The sequence below is a fragment of the Protopterus annectens genome, chromosome 3.part1, assembly GCF_019279795.1.
Source record: "Protopterus annectens isolate FY-2018-M chromosome 3.part1, PAN1.0, whole genome shotgun sequence".
In the NCBI taxonomy this organism is placed as follows: Eukaryota; Metazoa; Chordata; order Ceratodontiformes; family Protopteridae; genus Protopterus; species Protopterus annectens.
The window spans coordinates 1,405,667,994-1,405,681,284 of NC_056732.1; the positions used below are offsets into that span (position 1 = coordinate 1,405,667,994).

A 13,291-nucleotide genomic window follows, 5' to 3' on the forward strand; every position below is an offset into this window, starting at 1 on the left:
GCAGTACTAATATTAAAGTGTCCCTTCTTTGACAGGTAGAAGCTGTATTGTGTGTCTATTTTATATTTTGCATCACATTTTTGGTCCATTTTTCATAAAATTGTGTTTTTGGCAAATTAGTGACAAATCACTAAAGACTGAAGTTAGAAAATGACAGACATTTGAGTTTCAGATTTTATACCCTTCAGAAAATTCATACTAATGCAAGACCTATTCTATTATCTTTCTAAGTTTATTAGAGCAATATTTAAAAATTGTCCTTCTTGTTGTGCCTTTGTCCCACTTCTGTGTATGGCTTTGTCCAGATTTCTTGCTCTTGAAGTTGAGAGGTATGACAAATGTGTCAGGGCCATCACAGTCAGCCAGAGAGATTTCAAATTGTGACATGCTTGTTGCACCCCACTCCCCATGTAGTGACTCTGGATGTGTCCAAGCAAGGCAAGGAGTAGTTGTATCTACCTTGGATGGGGAGGACACACTGCATAAGTACTACAGTGGCTTTTCATCTGTCCTTGATTTTGCAGAATGGTCTGGTTTCTGTCATATTTTTGTACTGTTGATTTATGCTTATTACTCAAAGTGCCTGTTGCTCTGTGTTTAAGTAGCAATGCTTTAATGACCATAAGGTAAGCTTGTCTGACATCGTAAGATGCAAGTAAGCTTTAATAAGCATACTGTTAAAGAATTGCCAACATTGAAAGCCTTTCTGTTGTTGCCATGCAGAGAATACTTGACTAGATAATGTATAAGCCTTGGGTATTAAAGGACAGGATTCCATTATTTTAAAAGCTCATTACACTTGTTGGAGACTTCCAGTCATCTCTACAGGCTTTACCCGTAAACTAAACAGAATGCCAATCATGTGTGGTCCATAACCTGTACAGTAATCCTTTAAGCAATGTATCTTGAGCTTGTTTCTTGTTTGCTTTTCATTTTTACTTTTATCATGTTTTCCCCATGAAGCGTTGTCAGGCAGCAGGTCTTTTTGGATAAGAAACATTTTTACAAGTGGGGCATCACATAGATTTCTACTTTCAGCATGTTGCTTGGTACTTTAATAAAGCTGAATATATTATAATTAGAACTGCAGTGCAAGGAGAAGTAGTTTGAGTTGAGTGCTTCTGGTTTTTCTTATACTTGATTTTGACTGGCATTCCAGTAATGTATTTAAAAAGTAATTTATTTTTTCATGCCTCACAACCTTTTGTTTCCATCTAGATATTAAGTAAGCTGTCATGCAGCCAATGCATTGAAATATTTTTATTCTTCTACACTTATTTTTGTCTTGATTGGACTTTCATAATGATGGTTTGCCACCCAGGGCAGCGTATTTAATTAAAGTTAGTTTTTTTGTGGTTTTGTGCATAGCTCCTCCCCTTTATGGTTGACCACACCCCTTCCCTTTGACCCCGCCCATTCAGCGTCTCCTGCAGCCCTCCTGTGATTTGAAGTCACCAGCCGCCACTGCCAGTCAATGGAAGGATATTTAAAGTCAGCCATGACTAGGGTACTTGGCTGTACTGAGAGTGACTCAAGTAGGTCCTGGTAGGCTGTATGGTTTTCATGGTTCATGGTTGGGGACCTATAGCTAACAATGATGTGGAGGCGGGTGTTTCCTACAGTTAGTTGGACTTGGAGTAACTCTAGGGAGTCATACTGTTTAACCAGTCTAGAGGTGTATTTGCCTTTAATGAAGATGGATACTCCTCCTCCCTTGTTTTTTTCATGTTCATTGTGTAGTCTAAATGTGTGGAAGACATTATAGCCCTGTATGGCTGGGATACTCTTTGAGGTCTTAAACCATGTCGCTGTGACTGTACAGACATCAGCAACTTCCAGGGTGAGAAGTGTTTCAGGTGAATGCAGTTTCTGATTTAGACACCTAGCATTGAGCAGCATAACCCTGAGTTTGTTTCTGGAGGATATTTGTACGTTGGAAATTTTGTTCTTATGACATTGCCTAAAAAAGGCACTATGGGGGAGATAAGTAGCTTTGCCAGCAACCTAAAGCCTAGAGGAGACAGGTGTAGACCATCTCTGGCAAAACAGAGTGGTCTATCGACCATATCATCCTAGGCTGTCAGATACTGGATCCCCCTGGACTGAAGCCAGAAGCTAAGCCAATTGTGGAAGTCAATACTAAACCATGATTATAAAGTTTTCATGTCTATAATGGCTAAAAGAATGACAAAAGTAGTGCCAAAATTGAGAGATATGGATCAATGTGGTTTTGTGGAGGGAGATCAAGCATTTGACAACATTAACAGAACACTGATGATCCAGAGGGAAGCAGAATGTACGAAGATACCATTGCTGCTGGTGGCTCTTGATGCAGAGAAAGCATTTGACAGAGTAAGCCGAGACTGTATGAGCAGGACAATGGCAGCATTTGCGTTTCCTGAAAATAATATAAGATTGATTAGGATGATATATGAGGGATCTGAGGTGAAAATTAAAGTGGGTGGGGTCCTCTCTGATAATTTAAGCTTGAGCAGAGGAACCAGGCAGGGGTGTCCTCTTTCCCCATTGTTATTTGTATTATATTTAGAACCATCAGCAAAGAAACTAAGGAACTCAGAAATTCAGGGATATATTTGGTATGGTAGTCAAGAAAAGCTGACTCTATCTGCAGATGATATACCTGACAAAACCAGAAAGAGACATTACAGTGCTGTGGAACATTTTGAGACAGTGTCAGATCTTTTTGGGATACAAAAATATTTAAGCTAAAACAAAGGCAATAGCAGTAAATTATGTACCCACATATAAATTGGTTCAACATTATCTGTATTTATGGGGGCATGATAAAATGAAGTATTTAGGAGTATGGATTAAAATGATACTGGTGTGGTAGTTAAGGATATGTTGGAAGAGACTAAACAGAAGATAATACAAAAACTGAGAAAATGGAACCTCTTTTATATAGATATGACTAGTAAAATACAAGCACACAAAATATTTTAGTCCCCTTAGTCTTATACACAGGTCAGGCATATTTTTATCAACCAGAGGAAAAGTTGTGGATATCAATTAATAAAGAGCTGAAGGACTTTATCTGGGAAGGGAAGAAAGCAAAAGTGAATTGGGACAAGCTAATTTTTCCAGTAGAACAGGGCAGAGTGGGATTACCCAATTTGAAGGGGCATTTCAGAGCTACACACTTAAGGCTCCAATACATAGTACAACCAGAAAGCTATAATTCAAAGTGGAAAGGGATGATGTTGAAACAGGGGGGAGCTCAAGAAACAAGGAGAGACTGGCATTTTGGATGCAGGCCTTTAAGGAGAATAACAATAATCATGCAGAATATTATATCCATAAAGTAGCAGAAAGTATTCTAAGAACTAAGTCTATACGGGAATGCAGAAAGGAGATTCCGCCAATAGGGATGACTGCAATTAGGGATACAAAAAATAGGCAAGAGGGGGCTGGAATTTATTGGGCAAAACTGGCAAATGAACCAAGGTATTAGGAGTAAATAATTAGAGAGGGAAAGGTAATAGAATGGGAAGAGGCCAAGAATGCATTTGGATTGCAGGTTAGAGATTACCTTCCCTATCAAGGATTGATAGCAGAGTATAGGCAAAGAGAAAGAAATGGGGGGGGGGGGCTAAATGAAAGACCAGCACTGATAGAGTTTTTGTAGAATGTAGAACAGAAGCCACCTTTAAAAAAGGAATAATTAGTAGAGCATATAAAATATGGCATGATAGCTATAAGAATCAATCAGAGGATGTTAGAAAGGATTGGGAAGAGAGATTGGATAAGCAATTCACAAAGAAATAATTGGAAGATATATGTACTATGTCTCTCAGATATGCAACAAAATCTAGTAGATCTAGGATTTTTGCTTGGAAATGTTTACATAGATATTTTATACCCCAAGTAGACTTCAGATAATTTTCCTGGAGTAGACAGCAAATGATGGAGGTTTGATGGGGAAGAAAGAGATAACTGGGGACATATTTTCTTGTAGTGTAATGAGCTGGCAGACTTTTAAAGATTCTCTGCAGACTGCTTCGTCAGAGATATTGGGTGAGCAAATTGGTGTTGTAACTAAAGAAATTATTTTTTGAGCTATGATACAGAATCGGAATTGCCTAGACATAGTAAGGCCTTGCTGAGTCTAATTGTGGTGGCTGCCAGAAAACCAGTTACTAGAAAATGGAAATCAACATCTAAACCAACTTTACTAGAAGTAGCGAATGTAGGAACAGAGATAAAACAACTGCAATTGGGATCTTTAGAAAAGGGTAGGAGCAAATTACATAGGCAAAAATGGGAATTGTGGGAAAAATACATGGAGAGGAGAAACAATGTTTAAAAGAAGGCAGGATTTGAAAGAGCTGTGCAATGTTTTACAGTGACTGGATATACGTGATATATAAGTGATATATAATCTTTGCAGCCAAAATTGTGTTAGCATGGTTTGTAATGTATAATGTTTACAACTAAAATTGTGTCATTGTGGTGTGTTTTCATTTATATAAATGTAAGATTGCCTATGTCATATGTGATAATTTACTAAAGATGTTTCTTGTTTTTTTTTTTTTTAAAGTGGATCATCAGAATAACTATACTGTATTTTTTCTCTTGTATTATATATTATAATTTTTAAAGATGGCCAGTCATCATTGACCCATCTGGAATGGCTGCAACATTCTTGCGTTACCGTGACACTAACTATCTGGACACTTTAAACCCACATGACATGCAGACAGAGTCCATTCGCCTTGCACTTCTAGGATCCATTAGGTAAGAATCTTAATACCTAAATCTGTAATCTTGACCCAACCATTGTTTAGGCTGTGTACTTATATAATACTAGTTTATTTTGTATTTGGCAGATATGGAAAGCCACTGGTTTTTGACATGATGGAGGTAAATATGCTTGACGTTATTAAAACCAGATTTGATGAGATACAGAATGGCTTACTAGATGAACTTTTGGACAAGAAACTGATAAAGAATGAGAGGTAAGAGACTTGTTACTTTCTTACAAAAACTGAAAACCTGGATTTCACTAATTAATTCAGTAACGCAAACTCTTTCAAATATATGTGATCAAGCAAATTTATCTGCATGCCCATGGATTTTTTGAGTATTTCATCATAAAGTGTTGCTCTTCATAGACCCAGTAGTGTTACTTATGCTAACTTGCTATGCATGTGTATATACAAGCAAATCTCAAGAAACAATAGAAACAGTTAATTTATTTTAGTTTTGGAATTCTCCATCAGTCAACTTCTGTGGTATACTTTGCATTCCATTATGGAAAGACAACACTGCCCATTCTTATTACATCAAGAAGCAAGGAGGAATTAGGTTTGCAAAGTTGTATAACAGCAAAGAGGTCATGGATACTGACCAGCTGTCTGTAGGTGTTTGCAGTAGGAAGGCATCTTTAAGAAAAGGAAAACTTGTTGACATGCCACAGATAATCCCAATTCAGAAACATTCTTCAAATCATCTGAAGAGTGTGGCAGTCTCAGATGAACTTGTTTCTCCACCAGAATATTCTATATTTCCCTTACTGCAGCTGAGAGCCCCAAGAGGGAATTATGTCTTATATTCTAAAATGGGCCCAGAGAGGCAAGTTTCTCTGGACATTTCTGCCATTCTTGCTTATGCAGAAGTTACATAACCAAGTAAGGACACATTCTTCCAGCATTCAAAGAATAGTCCAGACAACAAAGTTACCATCTACTGTTGTCAAGTCTGATGGAAAGCAACATTCTTTAAAACAAGACCAGTCTTGTTATAACATGTCATGACAGATAATGATATGGAGTCACATTGCCACACTGTCATTCTATGATACCAACAAGATGTTCAACCAATAGATCATTGTTCCAGTAGCCTGGGTTCTACCCACTTGTGACTAACCAGCTTTCAAAGCTTTTGGGCATTTGGCTTATAATTTCAACAGTCTCTCAAATGTAGTACCTTGAATCCCTCTTTCCAGGTACTACATGAGAGTCCTTCAATGGACCATGTCAGTTCAGTGGTCCCAGTTTTGTCATCCCCTGAATACCCCAATTTTACTAACTCCCATTTGCAAGTCTCACATCAGGTGGTGGCTCTTCCCCAACAATATTAGAGGGCTGCCCCTCCTGCCTTCCAACTCCTGTAGCCTCAGCAGTCACAGACACTTCTCTTTTAGGGTGGGGGGAGTATTATAAAGAGAAGATTATCTAAGTTTCTTAGACACGTACAGAGGCCAATCTTCACAGCAGCGTTCTGGAAATGAAAGCAGTCCTTCTAGTGTTGCAGGCTTTTCAGAACTCTCTACCAGAACGTGTGATTTCAATCCAGATAGACAACATGACAGTAATCTGGTACATCAGCAAACAAGGGGGAACCCAGTCTTATCTGTTATGTCATGAAGTCATGAGAGTGTGGTAGTGGGTGATGTCTTTGCATTTCTTTCTGGAAGCAATGCATATCCAGAGGACTACCAGTGTTTTAGCGGACAAACTAAGCAGATCCAGTATCCTGCCTCATGAATGGTCTCTCAACCAGTCATTGGCAAACCAAGTGTTCAGTCACTGGGGCCAACAATACTCTGACCTTTTTGCATCATACTTGAACAACAAATGCAGCAGGTACTTTGCCATAATCCCTCCACAGGGTCAGTCAGTGAGGGACACCCTTATCCACAGTTGGCTCCCGTGGGGCTCTCTTATGCCTTTCTTCCCTTCTCTTGATAACAAGATTCATTCAGAAAGCCAGAAGGTGCAAAGCAAATGATCTACAGTGCCCTTTATTGGTCCCGACAGGTTTGGTTCCCTTATCTTTGACCTCACCTCTTGCATCCTCCATGGACGCTGGGACGCAGCCCAGATTTCCTATCTCATCCTTCCAGCCATACTCTCCTAAATCCAGATACCCTAAGTCTAACTGCATGGTTCCTCCTATTTTGACAATGGCCAGAAATGCTCTAGATTTTCTAAATGTCATTGTTTTTCTAAGGGAGTTTTTGTGTAAATACTTATGTGAATTTTTTGACAAAATTGTCCTACATACTTGTAGGTTTGTATATGTTGGGTAGGATATTGTGCTTGCAGGGGACTGTCTGTGGTTTACTTTCCTCAGTACCCCTTATTCTCTACTTTACCTTTTACAGACTTGCCCATGCTTCTCTATCCACTTTCAAGGTCTTATACTTAGGTAACCTATGAAGCAGCTACCAGTCTCTGCAGTTTTACCTTCCCCTGTCTGCAAGAAGAAGAAAGTTCTTAAAGAATATTTGGGTAACAGGCAGCTCGAGCTGCACATCAGCTGATGATGAATAACTCTGCTGTGGCTGCTCATGGTTCCTCAGACCACTCATCTTTTTCCCTGGTCACCCTGGTGTTGCACACACAGCCATCAATGACCAGGAATAGTACTCTGCAGCTGTAGGGTTGCCCTTGATGGGCAATGGAGAACACTCTTGGTGGTCTCAGGGGACAGGCAGGTGAAAGTTCTTCAGTCAATTGGGGTATAGGTCCTGAATCAAGGATGTGTATGCTTTCTATAAGTCAGTCATTTTCCATGAAGTTTACCAGGAAAGATGAGCATAGAAAGAAAATATTACCATCTTATGTTTCTGTTTCCATGGGGAGGGAATATTTGCTTGGATTTGCTAAGGAGCTAATTTCTAAATTTTCTTTACCTAATTCTTATTCAAGCAAGAAAAAAGTGATGTTCTTCATGTTTCACTTTTGCAGTCATCACACTTGGGTTATCTGCCTACAGGTAGCCCTCAGTCAGCCTGAATACCAGAGACTTAGTATTTCTGCATCGGATGCTGTCACTCCAAGACTAACATCAGGTCATCAGGGGTATAAAAACAGGCAGCCGATGCCATTACATCAGTCTTTCTTGCTAAGGAGCCCGAAGCAGAAGCAGTTCGCAAGTGCCGGTCAGCCGCTACCTGAATTTCGTTTATGAATTTAATAATCCAGAAGTCTTCTAAAGCTAAGTACCCCATTGGGTTCCTTTTTTCTTGCTCTAACCGATGTCAGAAAATGTTAACAATTGTCTTGCCTGTGGAAAGCAAATACCTCACAGATATTTTCATTCTTACTGCGTCACCTGTTTAGGCCCAGACCGCGACATCCCTCGCTGTCGGTTTTGTGCCTTATTTAACACCTGAATCATTCATTGTTGGACTCTCTTTGTCGCTAAATTCTTTTGCTCTTGATCTCCATATTCTGAAATGGCTTCAGTAAGCCATCCGACTACTGATATTCCAAATAAATGTAAAGATAAAGACAGAGACAGACCGCATAGGTCCAAAACTGCAGACAACGCTTCCATTAAGCTAGTTGCCAGTCTACCGGTACTCAGTGAGGCACTTTTGCAGCCCCTGATGCCTGCTTCAGTGGATTAACAGGCCTCTAGTGAGACCCATTTGGAGTCCAGTATGCCGCAAGACTCTTCTTCGACTATGGAACCTGTGGATGTCTCTACCTTGGATGGGTCCGGAGCCGCTGAGCAGGCACCAACTTCTGAGGCAGTTATTCGCTCAACCGATGCTCAACTCAAACCATCGACTTCTTTTTTAACCAAAACTACCGAGTTTCTTAGGCTCAGAGTACGCACTACGCCTAGAAAACCGATGACTAAAGTGCATGCACCTGCCCCAATGCCACAAAAACAAATACTTAGAATGGCTGAAGACCTTATTACGCTGATTAGGGGAAGTCAGCCTTCCCCTGCTAAGAGACAAAGAGTCCAGTCCCCTTCAGCTTCTACAGACCAGGAGTCGGATGACTCTGAAATTTCTGATTATGAAGACATGCCCTTATCTGCTTATGAGGATTCAGATGCAGAGGAATCCATTCCCTCTCCCTCCCCTCCAGAGGATTTTTCTTTTGGTGAAACCTTGCATACCTTATGAGAGCATTTCCACTGGGAATGCCAAGACTATTCTCAGTCCAAAAAAAGACTCAGAGAGTTTCTAGAGTTGCCTCAACAAAGGCCCTTAGCAATGCTCCCTGTCCTGAATGTTGTGGATGATGTTTTTATGTAATCCAGTCTTACTCCTGACACTTTACCTCCTGCCCCTAGGAAGCCAGACAGGTTCTACAGAGTATCTGACACTCACAAATTTCTTTTCAAGAATCCTACTGCTGACCCAGAGATCATTTCCCAGGGGCCTAAAGGTATCAAGGCTACTACAGCCAAGAATCCCACCCCTTTGGACAGGGATTCCAGAGCTTTGGACAGATGGGGTTAGAAGGTATATACCTCTGCAACTCTTGCTGTTAGGGCACTGAATTATCAGTTTCACATGCTGAAGTACCAACAACATATTATAGAACTTATTAAACAAAAAGTGACAACATTTTCAGACTGTGCAGAAAATAAAGAATTGCAGGAGCTTATGCACGCTGCAAGCCATATCAGCAAGCATACTTTGCAATGTGGCTTTAATGCCCTAGCAGCATCTTGCCGGGCAGCTGTCACTGGCTCTATACTGAGAAGACATGCTTGGCTGAAGGACCAGACCTTGCCAGACCATGTAAAATCAAAGTTATTAGATGCTCCTTTGAATAAGGACTGTTTGTTTGGCACAAAAGCAGAAGAGGTTCTTAAAAAGATGGAAGAAAAAGCTAAGTCTATGCAGACTGTTAAAGAATTCTTACAAGTGCAACCCCCTAGATTCAGTAGGCATTGCCCTTTCAAACATTGGTACTTTTCAGCCCCCTCCAGGCCTTTCCAAACGAGACCCAGAGGAAACAGACCACCCAGACAGTCTTAGAGTATGCAGAGATCTAAGCAATGGAGTTCCCCCACCCTTAAAGCAGGGAGTGGTAAGCCACCTCCTTACGGAAAAAGCTTGCAATGACTTCTTTACTCCACTCCCCAGCCCTGCCCAATTGCTTGTGCCCCTAGGAGGAAAACTTGCCCTTCATGCAAAAAAATGGATGTCCATCACTCAGGACCGGTGGGTCCTCAATATTGTATCTCAGGGGTACAAATTTTATTTCCATTCACTGCCAACCCCAAGTGGGTTCCCATACCTTCTTCCAAACCAGTGGGCAGAGGCTTAAAACCAAGTACTTTCCCTACTCAATATCAGAGCTATCCAGCTGGTTCCAGTAGAACAGAGGGGTCAAGGATTCTACTCCAGACTCTTCCTGGTACCCAGGAAAGAGGGCTCTTGGCGCCCAATCCTGGATCTTTCCATTCTCAACACCTTCCTGGTGGTACCAATATTCAAAATGCTTACCCTGCAACAGCTTCTTCCTATGCTATCCAAGGATGCCTGGTTAGTCACTCTAGACTTAAAAGAAGCCTATCTGCATATCCCCATAAGTGAATCATGCAGGAAGTATCTACGTTTCAGGGCAGGGTCTATGCATTATCAGTTCTCTGCACTTCCCTTTGGCTTATCTACTGCACCCAGAGTATTCACAAAATGCCTGGCCCCAGCCATTGCATACTGCAGGCAAAGAAATATCCAAATTTACCCGTACTTGGACGACTGCCTGATCCAGGCGGACAGTCAGAAATTGCTGCTGCAGCACCTGAGATTTGTGAAAAATCTTTTCACTTCCTTGGGGTACACCATCAATGAAAAGAAATCAAAACTGGTACCCAGTCAAAAGATTGTATTCCTGGGAGCAAGCTTGGACACAACTTCCCAGATGGCATTCCTCACCTCAGAAAAACAAGTCTATCTGACAGACTACTTCAAACAAATGGCCACCAGAACCCAGCTATCTGCAAGAAAAATACTGCAAGCCCTAGGGTTCATGGCCTCATGTATACTGCTGATTCCATATGCAAGACTGCATATGAGGAAACTTCAATGGTACTTAAAAAGTCTTTGGTGCCAACATTCTCAGGACCTGGAAACAGTCATTCCTATCATACCATGTCTAAGGACAGATTTCCTCTGGTGGGCAGAAGCATGCAACCACAATAAGGGACTGCCATTTACTCAACCCCAAGACACCCAAACCCTAACCACAGATGCATCAGATTATGCCTGGGGGACACACATGGATGGAAAATGTATTCAGGGCCACTGGATCCCAAGTCAAATTATTCTACACATCAACCAAAAAGAGATTCTAGCTGTACAGAATGCCCTGACAGCTATCAGATCCCTAATCTTTCCAGGACAACTGCTAATAAAAACAGACAACACCACAGTTATGTGGTACATCAACAAGCAGGGGGGATCCCATTCCTACCCATGGCCCTATGGAACATGGCCTTGGACATTCAAGTCCATCTGCAAGCTCAGTTTCTGCCAGGCAAACAAAACTTACTGGCAAACGACTTAAGCAGAAATCTCCTAGATCCACACGAGTGGCAATTGGAGCACAGCACCTTCAACCTTCTGATCCGGAAATGGGAGACCCCAGAAGTGGATCTGTTTGCATCCCCCTATAACCACCAGCTCAGCAAATTCTGCACCAGGAATCCTCACAGCAGGGCCTGGAAAGTGGATGCCCTATCTTTTTAATGGGTAAATCTCTTAATCTATGCCATTCCCCCTCTGTCCCTCCTTTCAAGAGTATTACTCAAGATAAAGCAGGACAGACCAAGGACAATTCTGATTGCCCCAGACTGGCCAAGGCAACACTGGTATCCACTCCTGCACAGCCTGACATCAGTGCCACCCTGGCACCTATACCAGAATCCAACCCTCCTCTCTCAGCTGAAGGGACAGATTCTGCACCCACAACTGCAAACCGTAAATCTTACAGCCTAACTTATTCCTTGAATTCTCCCCCAGCAACCTTAAGCAAACAGGTGCTGGACATCATTCTTGAAGCCAGAAGACACAGTACAAGAAAATCCTATGCTGATAAGAGGAAAAGGTTCTACTCATGGATTCATTTTAAAGGAGAGGACACAACTCTGCCCTCTCTGCCTCTTTTCCTGGATTACCTAGCAGATCTGCTCCACAAAGGCCTGTCCTTCTCCTCCATTAAGATACATGCCTCAGCCATTTCTGCTCATTACAACACTGAGCCACCTCTCTTCTCGCTCCCTCTTATCAAACAGTTCCTGAGAGGGGCAAACAACTTAAGGTCACAAAGGAGAACACCCACCCATGCTTGGGACCTTAACTTTGTACTGGAAAAGCTCACACCTCCCCCCTTTGAACCTGCTGCATCAGCAGAGTTAAAATTCCTCTCCTAGAAAATAGCCTTGCTTCTAGTCATCACTGCAGCTATTAGAGTGTCTGAGCTACAAGCACTCATGGCTGTGGAACCCTTCATTATTTTGCTGACAGGTTTTCCCTCAGGACTAATCCTTCCTTTATGCCCAGAGTGGTGTCCAGTGTGGCTCAATCAATCCATCCATTTGACAATCTTCTTCCCTAATCCTCAAAATAAAGGAGAAATGATCCTGCACTCTTCGGATGTGCAAAGACCACTCAGATTCTACCTTGATAGGACTAAGCCCTTCAAAATATCTGACCAGTTACAAGTCAGCTTTGCAACAGGGGCAGAGAGCAAGGCCATTTCAAAACAAACCATTTCCAAATGGATAGCACACTGCATCCATTTCTGCTACAAGCACCTTGGGAAACCAACTCCTCAGGGGGTCAGAACACATTCCACTAGGGCAACATTTACTTCTACAGCATTTCTCAGGGGAGTCCCTACCAGGGATATCCTGGAGGCTGCTATCTGGAGTTCTTTACACACCTTCAACAAGCATTACCACCTGCCTATCTTTTCCAAATCCAGGGCAGGATTTGTTACAGCAGTCCTGCAAGGCATACTACCCAGCCCTAACTCTTCTTGACTGCCTCCACCCTTCTTCAGCTTTGGGAATCCACCCAAGTGTGATGACTGCAACAGTGAAACACGAAGAACATAGTACAGTTGTGTACACTTACCATAAATGTAGATGTTCAGGTGTATTCACTGTTGCAGTCCTGGTTTCCCTCCCTCCAGCCCCCTGGTTTTCTCTCTCTTTCTGTGTCCTATCTATGGCTATTACTAACCACTTTTGGGGTATTGGTATTTACTTTTTACTGGTGGTGTTTTTCCCCACTATAACCTAGCTCCCTATTTGGGAGGCTCCTGACATTTGGGGCAAGAAAAAATGATGTAATGGCATCGGCTGCCTGTTTTTATACCCCTGATGACCTGACATCAGTCTTGGAGCGACAACATCCGACCCAGAAATACAAAGTCTCTGGTATTCGGGCGGACTGAGGGCTACCTGTAGGCAGATAACCCAAGTGTGATGACTGCAACAGTGAATACACTTGAACATCTACATTTATGGTAAGTGTACACAACTGTACTTTCCCTTTCTCTCTGACTTA

At 41.8% G+C, this 13,291-nt stretch overlaps 1 protein-coding gene across 1 annotated transcript in view; it reads left to right on the forward strand.

The window, feature by feature from the left end:
* Window positions 1-13,291, forward strand: part of IQANK1 (IQ motif and ankyrin repeat containing 1) — a 2,532,034-nt gene that overhangs the window by 2,352,479 nt on the left and 166,264 nt on the right. The window contains exons 12-13 of the mRNA XM_044067472.1: window positions 4,621-4,755; window positions 4,848-4,976. Coding sequence (XP_043923407.1) covers window positions 4,621-4,755; window positions 4,848-4,976 — 264 coding nt within the window. The remainder of the gene's footprint in view (window positions 1-4,620; window positions 4,756-4,847; window positions 4,977-13,291) is intronic.